Source organism: Mustelus asterias, chromosome 8, assembly GCF_964213995.1.
Source record: "Mustelus asterias chromosome 8, sMusAst1.hap1.1, whole genome shotgun sequence".
Classification (NCBI taxonomy): Eukaryota; Metazoa; Chordata; class Chondrichthyes; order Carcharhiniformes; family Triakidae; genus Mustelus; species Mustelus asterias.
Genome location: NC_135808.1, coordinates 122,296,045 through 122,317,057, shown reverse-complemented (window position 1 = coordinate 122,317,057; position 21,013 = coordinate 122,296,045). Strand labels below are relative to the sequence as shown.

Genomic DNA, 21,013 nt, shown 5'->3' with positions numbered 1-21,013 from the left:
TTGTACAATGTTCTAGGGGTTGCTTGTTTGAAATTACCCTTTCTCTTAAAGCTTTCTTTATTTAAAAAAAGCTTTCTACGTCTCCTTGAGAAGGAATATTTACGTGTGTGCTGGTCATAAAGCAACCGTGGAGACCCAATAATCCACTGACTTGAATAGACCAATTTAGATGATTTATTGGGGGTTGTAACTTTGGCCAGGTGTTCAGCCAAACAAGGTTCAGCTTCCTCGTGTTTCTGGGTGTAATTGCTGGCACTCGGGTTCTCCTCAGAACTGACTGGGAGACATTCCCTGAAATCTGGATTTTGAATTCATGAACTGACCATCTGTGTACAAAGGCTCCATCTGTGTTGGAATATGTGACTACATTCTCTTGCTACATGTTTCTAATGAAGGCCCTAGACTCATTATAACCTTAATTAGTCATCTCCCAAAATGCCCCACACTAGGTAGAACATCAGAAAGGTTGGTTGGGCAACAGGTCTGAGGTGATACTTTTAAATGGGAATAGAAAATAGGCAGTGTCACCTCAGGCTAGCATCAACAGTGGATTGGTAAATTTCTGAGGAATAATTCGTGATGTGTTTTAATCCATCAGCTGTTTGTATTCAGTGTTTTATCTTGTTAGAGATAAATCGTTAGAGAAAATCTCCATTACAAGAGAGGAAGTGTTAAGTTTTTTAGGGAACATTAAAACTGACAAAGCCCCAGGGTCTGATGGCCTCTATCCTCGACTGCTCAGGGAGACGAGAGATGAAATTGCTGGGCCTCTGACGGAAATCTTTGTCGCTTCTTTGGACACGGGTGAGGTCCCTGAGGATTGGAGGATAGCGAATGTGGTCCCGTTGTTTAAGAAGGGTAGCAGGGATAACCCAGGAAATTATAGGCCGGTGAGCTTGATGTCCGTGGTAGGGAAGTTGTTGGAGAGGATTCTTAGAGACAGGATGTATGTGCATTTAGAACGGAACAATCTCATTAGTGACAGACAGCATGGTTTTGTAAGAGGGAGGTCGTGCCTTACAAATTTGGTGGAGTTTTTTGAGGAAGTGACAAAAACGGTTGATGAAGGAAGGGCCGTGGATGTCGTCTATATGGATTTCAGTAAGGCATTTGACAAAGTCCCACATGGCAGGTTGGTTAAGAAGGTTAAGGCTCATGGGATACAAGGAGAAGTGGCTAGATGGGTGGAGAACTGGCTTGGCCATAGGAGACAGAGGGTAGTGGTCGAAGGGTCTTTTTCCGGCTGGAGGTCTGACCAGTGGTGTTCCGCAGGGCTCTGTACTGGGACCTCTGCTATTTGTGATATATATAAATGATTTGGAAGAAGGTGTAACTGGTGTAATCAGCAAGTTTGCGGATGACACGAAGATGGCTGGACTTGCGGATAGCGAAGAGCATTGTCGGGCAATACAGCAGGATATAGATAGGCTGGAAAATTGGGCGAAGAGGTGGCAGATGGAGTTTAATCCGGATAAATGCAAAGTGATGCATTTTGGAAGAAATAATGTAGGGAGGAGTTATACAATAAATGGCAGAGTCATCAGGAGTATAGAAACACAGAGGGACCTAGGTGTGCAAGTCCACAAATCCTTGAAGGTGGCAACACAGGTGGAGAAGGTGGTGAAGAAGGCATATGGTATGCTTGCCTTTGTAGGACGGGGTATAGAGTATAAAAGCTGGAGTCTGATGATGCAGCTGTATAGAACGCTGGTTAGGCCACATTTGGAGTACTGCGTCGCCGCACTACCAGAAGGACGTGGAGGCGTTAGAGAGAGTGCAGAGAAGGTTTACCAGGATGTTGCCTGGTATGGAGGGTCTTAGCTATGAGGAGAGATTGGGTAAACTGGGGTTGTTCTCCCTGGAAAGACGGAGAATGAGGGGAGATCTAATAGAGGTGTACAAGATTATGAAGGGGATAGATAGGGTGAACGGTGGGAAGCTTTTTCCCAGATCAGAAGTGACGTTCATGAGGGGTCACGGGCTCAAGGTGAGAGGGGCGAAGTATAACTCAGATATTAGAGGGATGTTTTTTACACAGAGGGTGGTGGGGGCCTGGAACGCGCTGCCAAGTAGGGTGGTGGAGGCAGGCACGCTGACATCGTTTAAGACTTACCTGGATAGTCACATGAGCAGCCTGGGAATGGAGGGATACAAACGATTGGTCTAGTAGGACCAAAGAGCGGCACAGGCTTGGAGGGCCGAAGGGCCTGTTTCCTGTGCTGTACTGTTCTTTGTTCTTTGTATTAAGTTAAAAGGTATGGGGCTGGTTATTAAAATTAACAAAATAACTAATAAAGTAATTAATGATTATTGTACAGTGAAAAATAAAACAAATATATTAAAACATTGTTACGATTCTATAGAGACCAACAACGTTTAGAAAGAAATTTGAACTTCCAGTTAATAGTTAAAAAGATGTCACAAAATTATTTTACATTATAAGATTTTTGCTGTAACAAATGACAAAGCACTATTGACTAAACACTACATTTTGTAGCAACTTGTACCTGAAACGACAGAAAGGAATATTTCCTTTTATACTGAGCACACATTGCACTTTCCATGAATCATAGAATCATAGAAACCCTACAGTGCAGAAAGAGGCCATCTGGCCCATTGAGTCTGCACCGACCACAAGTTAGAGTCCTTATAGCAAACAGTCCATAGTTGCTCCCAGCTTCCAGTGCATTTGTGTTTACCATTCAGTGGAGTAGTAACTGCACTCAGTGCTTCCTTTAGTTTTAGGAGGGTTTCCTAAATTCACTGCAAGCAGTATTATCTGTCCCAATGATTCCTCACCTCTGGCCAGGATGATTCTTTCTGAATTTTTGGATGGCTGTGGGATGTGATTTTTCGACAAGACTGTCTCCCTCCTGCACCTGGCTTGGCTCGCAAAGCCAAGCTGCCTCTTCTCTCTCCTGACCCCACAAAAACTGGTGTCTGCCTGTGATTTGCAGGGAAGCCTGTAACCTGATCCCATCACCCCCCTGCCAATGTGAAACCCATTAGCCCTGCATCCAGATAGAAATGCTGATTAGTTATTCTTGACCCTAACTCTCTTTCATCTTGGAAGTAAAGATGACAGCATACCTGTTTACAACCCGATATTTCCAACACTTTTCTGGGACTTTGGGAGACTTAGGCTCTACCCATTGTGAGCTCGGAGACTGCTGTCAGTTGTGAACATCTTAACCCAGTGACACAATCTGGGCCTCCTTTTGTCTTTAACCACCTCAGGACTGTTATCAGGCGGACTTCAGAACACGTCATTTGATGCCCTTCATTTTGCCCAATATTTAAAAGTTCAGTTCCAAAACATCTTAAAACCTCATAATTGTGATAGTATTTATGTTTGTAATGTATTTTATTTTAACAAATACAATTTTAAATAAACTACCTTTCCTATCACATTAGACTGACGTGAGACAGACCATCATAACTTTTGTAAAGTTTTTTTTAAATGAGCTAATAAAATACATATTAGCCAGATCAAAAGCACACCAGTAATGGCAAAGTCCCACACAGGAAGTCTCTCACTCGGGGATATGTATTCATCAAATTGTGTACGCACATTCTTTCACACACCTCATTGTTAGAGCCACCAATTATTTTTGCACCAGGTGTTTTTTGTTTGCGAGCATTTTTGAACGTGACATTTTATAAATTTATCCAAAGTAGGCTAATGTGTCAAACTAGAAATGTTTTACGTTTGGCTTCAAATACATATGGGATTAATTTTTTGTGTTCTGAAATCCATTTCCTGTTACGGCTAATAAGCCCTGTTTACCGTTTGGTTGTACACTCCGGCGTGATACATGTTCAATGTTATCTGTGCTGTTAGAACTAAGCTGTGAGGATAATAATCAGTCATTTCTTTTTCTGACAGCATTACGTTGAGTTTTGTGTATTTTTGGTGGTGCATTTAATTAGTGGTAACCTAATTTCCAGAATATAAACTGGTGTAAAGGCACATTTTTCTGGATTATATCAGTGCATAACCCTAGATGCTGAATATGGGAACTGCATTCCACCATAGTATAGGGATGTTAAAGGATGGTCAGTATAATGTACCAACAAAATGCATTTGACTAGTCAACTTGGTGACTAGAAGTGGTACTTTGGATAGTCTGTGCTAATCTAATTTGCATTGTAGAAACATATTCGAGGAGGTGGTTAAGAAGGTGTATAGTGTGCTGGCCTTCATCAATCGAGGGATTGAGTTTAGGAGTCGGGAGATAATGATGCAGCTTTATAAGACCCTCGTCAGACCCCACTTACCGAGTACTGTGCTCAGTTCTGGTCGCCTCAATACAGGAGGGATGTGGAAATGATTGAGAGGGTGCAGAGAAGATTTACAAGGATGTTGCCTGGATTGGTTGGCATGCCCTATGAGGATAGGTTGAGGGAGCTCGGTCTTTTCTCCTTGGAGAGACGAAGGATGAGAGGTGACCTGATAGAGGTGTACAAGATGTTGAGAGGTATAGATCGGGTGGATTCTCGGAGGCTTTTTCCCAGGGCTGAAGTGGCTGCTACGAGAGGACACAGGTTTAAGGTGCTGGGAAGTAGGTACAGAGGAGATGGGTAAGTTTTTCACTCAGAGGGTGGTGGGTGAGTGGAACCGGCTGCCGTCAGTGGTGGCGGAGGCAAACTCGATAGGGTCTTTTAAGAGACTTCTGGATGAGTACATGGGACTTAATAGGATTGAGGGTTATAGGTAAGCCTATATATAAGCCTAGGTAGGTAGGGACATGACCGGTGCAACTTGTGGGCCGAAGGGCCTGTTTGTGCTGTATTTTTTCTATGTTCTATATTAAGTATTTATATTTTGGTGCAATGTCTACAGACCTTTAAGATCCATCCTTCCATTTACTTCCGGGTAAGTGGTACTGATCCACGTCAGATCAGCCATGATCTTATTGAATGGCGGGGCAGGCTCGAGGGGCTAGATGGCCTGCTCCTGCTCCTATTTCTTATGTTCTTATGTTCTTATCTGAAAGAGAGTGCCTGGTTTGGAGGGAACTTTCTCATGGTTATGAATGCAAACCAATTGGTTAAAGATTGATCCAGCTACACAGTTTCGTGTTTTCCTTTCAAAGCTGGGTAAAATATGTTTGCAAATGAGAGTAAATTAAATGAGTAGGCCGTTTGATCTTTGGACAGAAAATGAGGGACAGATTGAAGATTCAACATCAGTGTTCCTGATGTGGGTTATGGAGTCTGTTAAAAATTATTTATGTGTTAATGCTCAGCATATTCAGAAATATGCAGCTTTATATTATTCTGGAAACGTAAAATTCAGCCTCTGAAAGAGTTACTGATCTAAAAAAAGTTACTTCAGAAAATTTTGCAGAAAAAAGACTGATCTCTTCCATCCAATCTGTTGCAGTAGTTCTTTAAAAAAAACATAATAGCCATGTTTGGATGCGTATGAGAAATGAGATGTTTTTATTCTTGGCCTTTGTTCCAATACCCAAAATGTGCTTTGCTTTGCAGCCATTGACATGTGGTCCGCAGGCGTCGTCTTTCTCTCCTTGTTGAGTGCCCGATACCCATTTTTCAAAGCCAGCGATGATTTAACTGCATTGGCACAGATCATGGCTGTCCGTGGAACGAAGGAAACCGTTCAGGCTGCTAAATCATTTGGTATGGAATATATGAAGTCCTTTAAAAATCAATAAGTATGATTTGCCTCACCAATAATCTTCTTCTAGTTTATTAATACAGGCAACATTTTTTTAAAAAAACCATAACTTCTCCAGTTTACTTTGTTGAAGGCTATGTTCATGCATATTTGCACATGCTACAGATATTTTTAAAAATTCTTTGAATATCTTCCAGTGTGCGCACTGAACATTATTCTCTCCATCTTACTTAAATTGGGACATTGTAAAACCTTTCTATCAAAGTAATTTAAAGGTATTGCTCGCAGTCGCATACAATTGTCTTCCATTCCCATTTTTATGTTGTATACATTGTAATACCGCTTGTAAAACATAGATTGATCAGTAGAATATAGCAGCAAATAGCATTTTGACAAGCCAAGTTAATTACTGAAAGTGGTAATCTCACGTCCAGTTTCTAAACTGATATAAAGACATTTTTCTGGGATGATATCAGAGAATAATCCTGTACACAGAATGTGGGAATTGCGCATCACCATCACGATGTTTAATGAGGAATGAGTTGTAAAGATGCTGACTAATCAAGTCATGAAAATAATTTAGAGGAAGAGAAAAGAGAATTGAAATAATGTGGAGGAAAGGGAGAAGGCAGGGTAAGTTAATTAAACATTGGGGTTGGGGGGGAAGAGGAAAACAATCAAAAAATCAGAAGCCCATAGAAGGTACAAACATTAAAAATTAAAGAGAATGAATTGGAGGAGAGGGGCGGAAGGTGAAACAAATATGGAATAAAATAAAGAACTGGAAATAAAGTGTTAATATAATAAATACATCCAGCGACCTCTGTTTCGATAATGAGTAAATGTACTCTGCAGTATGGTACTGAATTGTACGTATTGCTCTTTGTAACACACATTTAAGGGTGTAAGTACATGATAAAGAAAGGAATGAAAGGATATGTTGATGTAGTGAGATGAAGTAAAGAGAATGGTAGGAGGCTCCCGTGGAGCATAAACGTAGGCTGAGTGGTTGGTTTCTGTGCTGTAAATTCTATATAATGTAGGAATGTCCCAGATTTGAACCCCTGGTCTCTGCTGAGTTAACCTATTTCAGCCAGGATGACTTTGAGAATGTTTGAGTCGATTGCAGCAAACTCTGACTTGAGGGAGAAATGACGTGGACAGAATTCCCGCTCACCCGAAGAAGGGGCTTAAGGCTCCGAAAGCTTGTGGCTTTTGCTACCAAACAAACCTGTTGGACTTTAACCTGTTGTTGTTAAACTTCTTATTGAGGGAAAAAGCCAGCGAGATTCATATAGCTGTTGCCTGACCTGTGGGTATGAGGCAAGGAGGACAGGGTCAAACCGAGCCTTGACGTCTCTGGGTTGAAAAGTTTGCCAACATTACTTTCTCGGCTTATGTACGAGAAATGGCCTCTTGGCTGAACTTCTGAGATTCAGTCCTTGTGAAGCACTATCCCTGGATGAGTCGCCATTTTCAAGGATGATTAGAGAGTGGAACAACATGGAAGAATTATAGGATTAATGTTCAGCCCAGAAAAATCAAGAATACAGTGACCTTGCAGGTTGAAGTTTCACACAGCGTCACAAAAATTGTGATGTGGGTTGTACTACATCACTGAAGGACAGATTGCAGCTGTGCTTCTAATGGGCATTGGCTGATTGGAGAAAGGAACTTCTCTAAAACACAGAGGGAAAGGAGACTTGGCATTGACCACGCTTGTATGTCTACCAGCAGCTCAATGCAAGGCAGCTGAGGTGGAGGGAGACCTGAAGAGTGAAGAAAATAATCTGGGGGAAAAAGAGCAAGTTACATCATTTGGAGAGAAACAATAACTGGTCTTTTCTTTTTAAAAGAAAGAGTATTTGAAGCCACACTAAACTTGATCTGTAATTTAAAAACCTAAATTGGACTTCTCGCGTTTATTTAGCAGTTCTGAAAGGTTTAATATGAATATGCAGAATTGGAAAAGCAAGTCCTAGACTGGAAAGTTTGGCTATCAGATGCTCTGCATCACAGCATTTAATATTGTAAAACTGACCAGACATATTTCTAATGTAGCCAAAAATCTTCATACTTGAACATGCAGGGGGTAGTTGTGTGAGACAGTGCATAATTGGCTGGAAAACTCAAAAATATGTTGTGCTTTAGCAACACAAAAATGTGTCTACTTTTTTATCCCTGAGTTCATGTAAAGGAAATGTCAGTGTGTGCCCTTTATATTTTAAATAATGACCATATGTGTTCCAAACATTTGAGATTATCGTGTACAAATGACCCAATTTGATGCTGGTTCATTTTATGCAATATGCTAAGTATACTTTTTTTTTTAAAATGCTTGTACAAGATATTTTTAATGCAGTTTTGCTATGTTTTTACTTCATGTAATATGGGATTCATTTAGGTTTTGTTGCAGACAAACATGTCTTTTCATTTAAAAAGTTCCAAGGAGTGTTTGGTCCTTGAGTTAGCACACTCCCTCTATGAAACCATGGTGGCACAGTGGTTAGCACTGCTGCTTCACAGTGCCAGGGACCCGGGTTCGATTCCCAGCTTGGGTCACTGTCTGTGTGGAGTTTGCATGTTCTCCCCGTGTCTGCGTGGGTTTCCTCCAGGTGCCCTGGTTTCCTCCCACATTCTGAAAGACGTGCAGGTTAGGTGCATTGACCTGAACAGGCGCCGGACTGTGGCGACAAGGGGAATTTCACAGTAACTTCATTGCCGTGTTAATGTAAGCCTTGTGACTAATAAATAAACTTTACTTTTACTTTACATACCGATGAGCTTTCTCATTGCCAGATGCAGTTGTCCTGGCTGAAATGGCTTTTGCCCAGTTTGACGCAGTTTCTCGTGGGTACATTGACGTGGTTTATTAATTATGCAATTGTAAGACTTTGCCAGTATACAAAGCACAGCGCCTATGGGCATTTTCATTGCCAGATGTACTAATTGAAAGGACGATTTAAAGTAGTTCCAAATGGTTTGAAACCTTGCAGTAGAATAGAATTAAAAAGCAGAGTTATGCTTATGTTAAAAGTACTTAAAAGGATAATATCAGACTTGAGCCGGTCAGTCTATCACTAAAGACTGAACAGGTTGGGCCCCTTTCTCTGGAAAAGCAAAAAGCTATGTGGTGAGTTGATGAAAGTCTTTAAAATTAAGAGCAGGAATTTGATAGGATAGGTGTAGAGCAAATGTTTCCATTTGTGGGGAGACAGATATAAGATAGCCACCATTAAATTCAGGTGAAATTTCTTCACTGAATAAGAAAGGGAGTTTGGAACTGTCTACTGTATGGAGTATTTGAGGCAAATGATGGGAATGCATTGAAGAGTCAGCTAAGGAAGAGTCACATAAAGGAAAGAATAGAAGGGCATACTGGATAACGGAGCAGAAATGGTTGAGCTGCGTTCACGTTTCTTCACAGGTCAGGTGTTCACTTAATGGGAGCTTAGGCTCAAGAGCAAGAGGCTTCAACATAAGGTCTTAGACACCTGCAGGGGCAGAATGCATAATCTTTCTGTGAAAGCATATCCATAGATCTCAAACAATGATCTACTTTGTTACCAAGCAGAAATAGGAGTCTCTTTTTGACTCCAGTGATACCTGTATGTCAACTGATTCCCTAGAAATGGGACGAAATCAGGCAATATGAGGAGAAACATCAGTCTCCTTAATGGTGAAGGTGTGGGACGGCTTTGTGATCCACGTGTATTCTCACCTGGCATATTGATATCCAGAGATTCTTGAGTAATTAATGTAATCTCTATTGAAAAGACTAGTGTAGGAGAGCCAGAGGCTCAATGGGCATTTGTGCTGGTTTCCTATAATTCTATTACGCTGAAAGAAAGACTTCACATTCCCATTTTAATTCATCAGTCGATGTGGCCACATTAGGGCTTCAAATTTAGTGATGTCCATCATGTTATTTTTGGCTGTTTTATGCCTTTAGCAAGATGAACTGTAGGGAGCATCCTGTGATTTATGACGTGCTTGGAAAGTGTAGTCTTTTGTTCAACAGGAATTTGAATAAACATATTTTGGATTATTTTAGCACAGAGTCTGCTTGTAAAGTGGCCTGTTGAAACTGTTCTCTCTCAGACCATCTGCAGACAGTGACCCAGAAAAGTATTCACCATTTTACCCTTGCATTTTTCCAGGCTGGTCTGAAGATGCAAGTCTTTCGCATCCGACCATGAATTTTTTGTGGTATAATCTATTCCCCAACGAATTGGTATGTTTGCATTGATCAAGATAGATAAATCCCCAGGACCTAATGAAGTGTATCCCAGGACATTGTGGGAGGCTAGGGAGGGAATTGTGGGTCCCCTAGCAGAGATATTTGAATTATCGATAGCCACTGGTGAGGTGCCTGAAGATTGGAGGGTGGCAAATGTTGTGCATTTCTTTAAAAAGGGCTGCAGGGAAAAGCCTGGGAACTACAGGCCAGTGAGCCTCACATCTGTGGTGGGTAAATAGTTGGAAGGTATTTTGAGAGACAGGATCTACAGGCATTTAGAGACTAAAGCACTGATTAGGGACAGTCAGCATGGCTTTGAGAGTGGAAAATCATGTCTCTCAAATTTGATTGGGTTTTTTGAAGGGATAACCAAGAAGGTAGATGAGGGCAGCGCAGTTAATGTTGTCTACATGGACTTTAGCAAGGCCTTTGACAAGGTACCGCATGGTAGGTTGTTGCATAAGGTTAAATCTCACGGGATCCAGGGTGAGGTAGCTAAATGGATACAAAATTGGCTTGATGATAGAAGACAGAGGTGGTTGTAGAGGGCTGTTTTTCAAACTGGAGGCCTGTGACCAGCGGTGTGTCTCAGGGATCAGTGCTGGATCCACTGTTATTTGTCATTTATATTAATGATTTGGATGAGAATATAGGAGGCATGGTTAGTAAGTTTGCAGATGACACCAAGGTTGGTGGCATAGTGGACAGTGTAGAAGGGTATCTCGGATTGCAACGGGATCTTGATCAATTGGGCCAGTGGGCTGATGAATGGCAGATGGAGTTTAATTTAGACAAATGCGAGCTGATGCATTTTGGTAGATTGAACCAGGGCAGGACTTACTCAGTTAATGGTAGGGCGTTAGGGAGAGTTACAGAACAAAGAGATCTAGGGGTGCATGTTCATAGCTCCTTGAAAGTGGAGTTACAGGTGGACAGAGTGGCGAAGAAGGCATTCAGCATGCTTGGTTTCATTGGTCAGAACATTGAATGCAGGAGTTGGAATGTCTTGTTGAAGTTGTACAAGACATTGATAAGGCCACACTTGGAATACTGTGTACAGTTCTGGTCACCCTATTACAGAAAGGATATTATTAAACTAGAAAGAGTACAGATGAGATTTACTAGGATGCTACCAGGACTTGATGGATTGAATTATAAGAAGAGGCTGGATAGACTGGGACCTTTTTCTCTGGAACGTAGGAGGCTGAGGGGTGATCTTATAAAGGTCTATAAAATAATGAGGGGCACAGATCAGCTCGATAGTCAATATCTTTTCCCAAAGGTAGGGGAATCTAAAACTAGAGGGCATAGGTTTAAGGTGAGCAGGGAGAGATACAAAAGGGTCCAGAAGGGCAATTTTTTCATGCAGAGGGTGGTGAGTGTCTGGAACAAGCTACCAGAGGTAGTAGTAGAGGCAGGTACAATTTTGTCCTTTAAAAAGCGTTTAGACAGTTACATGGGTGAGATGGGGAGAGGGATATGGGCTAAATACAGGCAATTAGGACCAGCTTAGGGGTTTAAAAAAAAAGGGCGGCATGGACAAGTTGGGCCAAAGGGCCTGTTTCCATGCTGTAAACCTCTATGACTCCATGTATAAGAGTTGAGGATTCTTCTTTCTCAGCTGCTATGGCTTAGAGATTTCTTTCCGTTTTAATGTTGGAAAGTTCCATGTTCAATTAGGCTTTAAATATAGAAGAATTGGGGGAAAATACCTGACCGTGCAGCATGATTTTCAGAGACTGCCCTCGACTTCTGCAATGGATGTAGTTCATACCCAGTGTTTAGAATGCATTTTACTTACGCCCATGGAAGTGAGCACAATAGTACTGGTGGGACAAGAAAATTGGATTTATGTGAAACTTTAAAGGGATATAGACAATTAAAAGAAATTTAACGCCAGTGTGGCAGAAAGCCGGCTCAAAAAGCTTCTCGATCTAGTAGCATCCAAAGACTGAAAGGGTACAAGGAATTAATGTGGTATGTCAAGAAGAGATGAAGGGGACTAAATTAAGGTGTGTGCATGCAAAGTAATAAGAGCAGCCCTGCACCGCCCCCCAACCACCACCAACTCACCCCTTTCTGTCTTCCAGTGGACCAACATGTGGTACTTCCAGGGTGGTTGTCTCTGTGCCACTCAACAGCACCATCCCCTAAACCAAAATATTGTAGTATTCCTGCAGGAAAGTGGAGCTAAATTTCAGCAGCAACAACTCTGTACTGTCACTGGATAAGCCAGCTCATTATTGTGTGGGTGCTGCAGGTGTCCTTGCAGGTGAAGGCATGGTTCAGTTTCCCTGTCGATACAGACACTAAGGACAGTTCCTTGACCTTTGTTAATCCAGTGTGGCAGAAGTGTGGACGTTTTGTGGCATCTTTACTATTGTGACTATTCTACGCTCAAGCATGTTTCTTTGCAGTTGCAACCACTGAAAGCATTGGGATACTTCGAAGGTTGCATCCACTATTATGCTTAGTCAGTCATTCACATGTCTTAGCTGTACCGTTGGACTTACTCCCTTTGGGGATAGCAGACTCTGCATCCACTAATCCTCTGCCAAAGACTACAGAACATTTTTGTTACATCCTTTTCTTCCTTTCTTCGCAAAAAACAGAGGGGAGGGGAATTCCCAATGGAAAACCCATTGTGTCCTGTGTGAAGGGGGGAAACTGACAACCTTAGCAATCCTGGATACCTGTTTTGTCTTGACTCAAGCAGCCAATAAAAAAAGTTAAGTAAAAAAAATTAAAGGTGCTTGATTGCCTCCCTGCTTCCTTGCATTGAACTGCTTAAAACAGGTAGGAGCTCGCTGCGGCCATCAGAGTTAATAGTGAAAAATAGGATGGGTGCAATAGTATGTGGAGATGTGTAAGGGATCTCCACACCTTTGCTGTTTGAAACATATAAATTAGAAGCAGGAGTATAGGCCCTTCGAGCCTGCTCCACCATTCATTTTGATCATGGCTGATCATCAAACTCAATATCCTAATCCTGCCTTCCTCCCCATATGCTTTGATCCCTTTAGCCCCAAGAGCTTTATCTAATTTCTTCTTGAAATCGCATAATGTTTAGCCTCAGCTACTTTCTGTGGTAGTGAACAGATTCATCACTCTCTGGGTGAAAAAATTTCTCCTCCCCTCAGTCCTAAAAGGTTTACCCCTTATCCTCAAACTATCACCCCTAGTTCTGAACTCCCCCCACCACTGGGAACGTTCCTTCTGAATTTACCCTGTCTAACTCTGTTAGAATTCTGAGATCCCCTCCTACTCTTCTAAACTCCAATGAATATAATTCTAACCAACTTAGTCTTTCTTCATGACAGACCTGCCATTCCAGTAATCAGCCTGGTAAACCTTCGCTGTACTCCCTCTATAGCAAGGACATCCTTCCTCAGATAAGGACACCAAAACTGCACACAATACTCCAGGTGTGGCCTCACCAATGCCCTATACAATTGTAGTAAAACATCCCTATCCCTGTACTCAAATAAAGTTTTGAAAGTTTATTTATCAGTCACAAGTAAGGCTTACATTAACACAGCAATGAAGTTACTGTGAAATTCCCCTAGTCGCCACACTCCGGCGCCTGTTTTGGTCAATGCCTAACCAGCGCGTCTTTCAGATTGTGGGAAGAAACCGGAGCACCTGGAGGAAACCCATACAGACACGGGGAGAATGTGCAAACTGCACAGCTAGTGACCCAATCCGGGAATTGAACCCAGGTCCCTGGTGCTGTGAGACAGCTGTGCTAATCACTTTGTCACCGTATCGCCCAATCCTCTCTCTCTCTGAAGGCCAACGTATCATTTGTCGTCTTTACTACCTGCTGTACCTGCGCGCTTACTCCAAAAGTTTATCAAAGTGTAAAATTTAGGCTACCAAGCCTGTAAATAATTTTCCTTTCTCCAACCTGCCATAGATCGGAAGCAGTAATCTGTTTGTATACGGTGTTTGAACATTATACAAACATTCAAGACCAGATATCAGAATGATCATTTGTATTTCCAGCACTGTCAACCCTCACCTTAAAACACCTTGTACCTTTTTAACTTGAATGTATTTTTAAATGTTGCAAAATCTATTATTATATTTTCATTGTGTACAATGTATGCTGTCTGTATGTTACAGATGTGAGTAAATTCCACTCATTTTATTTTTGTATTTTAGGTAAAGCTGTGTCATGCAGCAAGGAATGTCCAAAATTGGATTTGAGGACTTTGTGTGAAAGTCTCCGAGGAACAGATTGCTCAAGCAAAAGAAAACCAAACCAAAAGAGTGAGCCAAAGGAGTGTTCCCGTGTCGCTGGCAGTGTGTCAGATCCAGCTATGAAGGATGATGACGACAAGAAGGAACAGCAAGACACCTTGACATACAAGCAAGTGCCTCACAGCCAGCCAAGAAAGGTCAAGCAGGATATTCGGTGGGACTCTGACTTTAAAAGCACAGCGAAATCATCAGATACGAGAGGCTGGAATAGAGTTCCAGCCCTAGTGTATGACCTTCTAGACAGGCTTTTAGATTTGAACCCAGCAACTAGGATAACTGCGGAAAACGCTTTGAAGCATCCATTCTTTGAAGGCATATAACTCATTGGGATATTAAGTGATGTGTGTTGCATGTGTGGAATAAGCACAAAAGCACATGTTTTAATGGCGACAGGTGCTTATTTCAGCAGATTTTTGTTGACATCTATTTGGAATTTTGTACCAAAGCAGGTCAATCAGCCAGCCTCTTCTTTCAATCCAGCCACGGAATTTCTTTTTTGTTTCCACGTATTCTTGACCACTGCCGTCCCCTGGTTCCCTTTCCTCCAATCCATTGAATTGCCAAACTGCCTTTTTAAAGAAATGTGTGCATCTAGGGATTTTATTAAAAATAACTTGCCTGAGACTTCTGTGATGCATAGCAATCCACACATGCAAGCAGAGCAGGCCCATCTCAAACTACTTCTACTGCGTCGAGCCCAGCGCCTGGACTGATGGATCCTCCACAAGTCTGTGCGGCTGTGACTGAAGCCAACTTCGAGACCACTGTGAAATTCACCTCGTCAGTTATTTTAATGAGGAAGTCGATGTGACTTTTTATAAACAACTAGAGGAATCGCACTGTTTTGAACTTGTGTACTTTTTCACTTACCACGCACTGTGCCATTGCATTATCCAGCATTTGTTGCTTTTTTTTTAACGTTCTGTTTATGCCCTTTCAAACTAGTCGCTTCAAGCGAAATGATGTGGCAATCTTGCCTACCTCAATTACCATGGTATTTGTTGAGCACATTCCTTAGTCGCATCAGTTGTTGATTCCGAAAACATTTATTGAAAGCAGCAGCAGCAGCATAGTCGGATGCTGAATGAAGCGGATGTTTTGGTAACTTGGAGTAACAGAAGGAAGCATCCAAATAAAAATGCTCATTCATTTCTCTACCTTTTGGAGTTTGTCTTTAGCTCAGATTGTAGAATAATCCTAAAGGTGTTTGTGTAACTACACTGTACTTGTTGTGTCAATTGCATTTTGTATAATTTTTCGATTTTGGTCTGTAGTTTTGATGAAACTTTAGCTGCCACAACTGTTTTTATAATTTTATTCCAGACATCTGGTAAAACATTAAAATACACGAAAATGTTTCTTGCTTTTAGTCCTTTATTGCATATGTTTTCTAAACATGCTGTATGTGCAGTTTCTGGCACCAGTTTGATTTCTCAGCTGCAAATAAGAACAGAAACTCATTTCTGCCAACAACTGTTATTTTTTTTAATTATAAAAGGAACAGTTCTGTGGCTGGGACTTCAGGGAGGGCACACTCCAAAAAAAGCCCTAAAATTGACACGATAACCTTTGACGTTTTTGGTGGCTATCTTTCGTTTTGGTAACTGTACTTTAAATGTATGCTAATCTGTCTTATTTTGTAAATAAACCACTGACCCAAGTGTTAATTGCATCCCTCTCCCCCCACTCTACAGTTGGTGAAATGCTTTCATCCATCTCTGTTCCTCTATATGACACCTTTCTCCAATTCTCTGTTCTTTCATTCCTCCCATCCTGTTTATGAAAGTTCCAAAATTAAGTCGTACATCACCTTTTTACGTTCTGCCACTAAAGGCCATTTCCCTCAGTAAATCATAGAATCCCCCACAGTGCAGAAAGAGGCCATTCATCCCATCACCAACAACAATCCCACCCAGACACTATCCCCATAACCGCACGTATTTATCCTGCTAATCTTCCTGATGCAAAGGGGCAATTTATCATGGCCAATCAAACTAACCTGCACATCTTTGGACTGTAGGAGGAAACCCACGCAGACACGGGGAGAATGTGCAAACTCCACACAGTCACCCAAGGCCAGGATTGAACCCGGGTCCCTGGTGCTGAGGGGCGGCAGTGCTAACCGCTGTGCCACCGTGCTGCCCTGGATTGTTTTGTCTGCATTAAAGGGAGTATATAAATGCAAGATATTTCATATACAATCAGCAGTGAATGATGGGCACTAACTATCAATCTCGATCATTCTTAGTGTAACAACCACTTGATATTGACTATATTCGTCATTCATTATGGTTAGGGTCTCATACTTCCATAGTTCCAGTATTGAGGCTCAGTTATAGATGTCAAAACAATGTTGGAGTTCTAACAGTATGAGGTAGAGTGAAGGAAAGCCTCGCGTTTGGCAACAGAAGGTTCCTGGGTTTTATGCTGGAAGCCCGAGTATCATGAGATTGAAACTGACCACTTCTTAATGGGAAACCGATGTTGAGTTGATGCTATCTTGCGCTGAAATGATGAATTCGTAATAGGCATATGGCACCTTAAGCTGTTTGGAGTCTACAACTCCCCCCAAAAGATTCAGCAGCTGGAGTTTAAAATTAGCCTTTCATTAATGTTTTCTGAAATGGACCTCAAACCTACAGAGAACTGTATCAGATATTGCGTGCAATTCACTGTTGTAAAATCAATTTTAAAGTAACCACATCCTGGAAAACATTACGTCCTAACACATGATGCTGCATTTATTAAAAGCAGGCTAATAACTGATTGACCTTTCAGGAAAGCAAACCAACCCTGTTAATGCTTTCTGGGGCTGGCAATTAGCGAGCATTGCACTGTGAATGTATTTTACTCTCTTTCAAATCAAATTTTCATAAGCAACAGGTGTAGTCAAAATGCGTCCATTAGTTTTGCCTCATAGATTTGGACATGGTGCTGGTGACTGCACTTCTCACCTACCCAGAAATTTGCAAGACGTTTTCTGAGAAAATCAATGTTATTTCTGGGTATGACCTCCTTCCACCTGGGTTTTGCTCCAGGAAACGCATCTGTTTTGCTCCAAGATTCGCCAGTGAAAGCCAACTGGTCACCAGTGTTTTTGTATTTGCATTTGTGGTTATTTGACAATGAAATGGAAGCCAAGCAGAATCGGGAAAAATAGTTTGAAAAATAAAACAGCAGAGGTAGGAAATGTGTTTCTGGAAGGTGATACAGGCTGACTGAGCCCATATCCTGAACAATCAACATTGTCAAAGACTATTCTGTATTTAATCTTTTGTAAATGGACAGATGTAGTGTGTGAAGCATAAATAATAGGATCTAGGGTCCAGTGAACACATCATCAGTATATATGGTTGTGGAAAAAAATGAATTTTCAAAGAATGCACATAAAGGAATTGAAAATAAATTCTGGTTAGTTGGAGCACAGTAATGGTTGGGATATCTGCAGGAGGGTAGTATTGATGTGCGGATATTGAAGTTACAATCTAAATGAATTCCAGTTAAATTAACATTAATTAAAGAGCAATACATCAGTATGAACATGAGTAGGCAATTTGCACCCCACCCGCCCCGTTAAGCCTTTGACTATCTTTGACTATCAAAAATTTAAAAATCTGTCTGACTGAACCTTGAAAAAATTCAATGACCCAGCCTCCACTGCACTCTGAGGAAGAGAATTCCACAAACTAATGACCCTCGGAGAAAACAAATTCCCCTCATCTCCATCTCCCATTCATCTTAAAAGAGGAGGCTTCTTATTCTTAAACTGTCCCTCCCTAGCTCTTGTCTTCCTTCATAAGTCGAAACATCTGGTATCCACCCAATCAAGTCCCCTCAGGATCTTGTGTTTTAATAAGATCACTCCTCATTTTTTTCTAGACTCCCAAAGGGTATGGGCCCAACCTGTTCAACCTTCTAGGATAAGCCCTTCATCCCAGGAATGAGTAGAGTGAACCTTTTCTGTACTACTTCTATCACTATTATGGGGGCGATTTTTCCAGAACAAAAATGAACTGCCCAACAGACGGGAAAATGGGAGATTTTCCTGCCCATTTTCTTGGCTGTATAGTTGAATTTGAGGCACTCTGCTCCATAGAGTGTGCCGGTACGAGGGGGAGTGGGGTGGGCAGGGCCTAATCTCGCTCCAGAGACCGGCATCAGAGTGTTGAGTGGGCCACTGCATATGTGCCAATCTGTCAGTAGGGAAATTGGCGCACACGCATTGCCCACTTCCCCTACCCAAATCGCCAGCCTCCTGATCGCTGGCCTCCCAACACCCGATCCTTCAACCACCACCTCCCCCCGACCCGCCCCCGTTCACTGGCTTTCCCAGCAACCCCTACACCCCCACCAATTGCCGGCCAGCCCCGCTCACTCCCTCCCTCTCCCATCAATCCCTAATGCAGAAGGCAGCAGGTCACCCCCCATCATCACCACCAATCAGCCTCACTCCCTTGGCACTGCCTAGTGCCTGGTGGGCAGTGTCAGGGTGCCAGGCTGGTGGTGTCCAAGGGGCACCCCTCCTGCCCCCAATCTCCCGGGGCGACCTCAATGGCCTCTGTCCCCAGTCGCGGGGTAATCACGCTTGGTCCCCATCAACTGTAATCTCTGCTGGTGGGAACCTCTCCCAGTGGGAAAGGGAGGGGAAGCATTAAAGAGTCCAGATGATACCGTCCCGGGCTTTCAAATAAGTAGACCCAAACTGCACAGTATTCTAGCTGGCTAAGTAGATTTGCAGGACTTAATATTGGAGTTAAGTGGAAGATTTATGAAACATAAAACTTTTTGTCAATGTGGAGCAGATAGATTGTCATGGCCGGCAAGGGCAAGCTAATAACAAGTATACACAAGAATGCTTATTTATACAATACAAATATTGCTGAAGCACGTTGAGTAACAATAAAGGTGTTTCCAAAAGCATATGATGGAGCAAGAAAGCATTGGTTTACTTATAGTGATGATGTCGTGAACGAAGCCCAGTCCATCACTCAAACCAGCGTCCCATCCATTGACTCTGTCTACACTTCCTGATGCCTCGACAAAGCAGCCAGCATAATTAAGGACCCCACGCACCCGGACATTCTCTCTTCCACCTTCTTCCGTCAGGAAAAAGATACAAAATTCTGAGGTCACGTACTAACCGACTCTTCTTCCCTGCTGCCATCACACATTTGAATGGACCTACTTTGCACTAAGCTGATCTTTCTCTACACTCTAGCTATGGCTGTAACATTACATTCTGCACTCTTTCGTTTCCTTCTCTATGAATGATATGCTTTGTCTGTATAGTGAGCAAAAAACAATACTTTTCACTGTATACTAATACATGTGACAATAATAGATCAAATCAAATGTGGAGATGCCAGCATTGGACTGGAGTGGGCATAGTAAGAAATCTCACAACGCCAGGTTAAAGTCCAACAGGTTTATTTGGAATCAGGAGCTTTCGGAGCACTGCTCCTTCATCAGGTGAGTGGGAAGCGTTAAGACATTTCAAAATTAAACATTATTATATATTCATCTCAGAGCAAAAGGAGGGAAAGTTAACACCTCTAAGCAATATAAATGTGTTTCAAATAGACGTTTCTATTTCTAATGTGTGCTCTTCAGGTCTGCTCCAACAGTTTTATTGGAGTTACTTTTAAGATATGTGTAAGCAGATACATAAGTTTGGCGATTTTCTTTTCCCTTCCACAGAATTGGGTTAGTTGGTGTTGATTGTGTTTGACATTTTTCAGTACAAGATACATCCAGGCCACTAGCGAAATAAGAAAGTGACCAAACCAATTTTGAAAAGATCATTTGAGCGATCTCATCGCTTTTCCTTCTGGCTGGTTCGGCTGCTGTTTGCTGTCTGCTGATTCTTGGCTGATAGTTTTCGGATCTATACACTACATTTTTATTGACATGTTTCTTACCTATTCGACTGGACACTTTGAGTCACTCAGATGCAAGTGTGACATTTCTCAGGTCTGACATTCCCAGGTGTGGCAGGTGGATTTAGGTGCAAGACTTCTTGCGCTAACAGTCCTTTTCTGACATTGGTCACAATAAGTAATTGTGGGGGGTTGCTGGGTAAGATGCTCTTTCAGAGAGTTGGTGCAGACTCAGTGGGCCGAATAGCCTCCTCTGCACTGTAGGGAGTCTATATGGCTCCCAGGGGCTTGCTACCACTAGTTGGACAGCACTGGGTTGGGGTATGTGTACGTGAGGGAGGACAGCACTGGGTTGGGGTATGTGTACGTGAGGGAGGACAGCACTGGGCTGGGGTATGTGTATGTGAGGAAGGACAGCACTGGGCTGGGGTATGTGTATGTGAGGAAGGACAGCACTGGGCTGGGGTATGTGTATGTGAGGGAGGACAGCACTGGGATGGGGTACGTGTATGTGAGGAAGGACAGCACTGGGCTGGGGTATGTGTATGTGAGGGAGGACAGCACTGGGATGGGGTATGTGTATGTGAGGGAGGACAGCACTGGGCTGGGGTATGTGTATGTGAGGGAGGACAGCACTGGGATGGGGTATGTGTATGTGAGGAAGGACAGCATTGGGTTGGGGTATGTGTACGTGAGGGAGGACGGCACTGGGTTGGGGTATGTGTACGTGAGGGAGGACAGCACTGGGTTGGTGTATGTGTATGTGAGGAAGGACAGCATTGGGTTGGGGTATGTGTACGTGAGGGAGGACGGCACTGGGTTGGGGTATGTGTACGTGAGAGAGGAATGTATTGAGTGTTTGGGAGAACTGTGGGGATTGGATTCTTGGAATCTGGGAGCACTGGGGGGAAAGGTCTAGCAACAATGGGGATGGGTAGCAAAGATCTTAGGAGATAATGAGAACTAGCAATGGCAACTAGGCTTTGACCTCAA

The 21,013-nt window shown here is 42.4% G+C and overlaps 1 protein-coding gene across 4 annotated transcripts in view; it reads left to right on the top strand.

Annotated features, from left to right (window-relative positions):
* Window positions 1-15,809, top strand: part of cdc7 (cell division cycle 7 homolog (S. cerevisiae)) — a 60,221-nt gene extending 44,412 nt beyond the window's left edge. For 3 of the 4 annotated variants that reach the window (XM_078218899.1, XM_078218900.1, XM_078218901.1), the window contains 2 exons: window positions 5,494-5,643; window positions 14,046-15,796. In XM_078218899.1, the coding sequence (XP_078075025.1) occupies window positions 5,494-5,643; window positions 14,046-14,464 (569 nt within the window). In that variant the 3' untranslated portion in view covers window positions 14,465-15,796. Of the gene's footprint in view, window positions 1-5,493; window positions 5,644-14,045 lie in introns of all 4 variants that reach the window. The other variant, XM_078218897.1, reaches the window with a different exon arrangement.
* The last annotated feature ends 5,204 nt before the right edge of the window (window positions 15,810-21,013 follow it).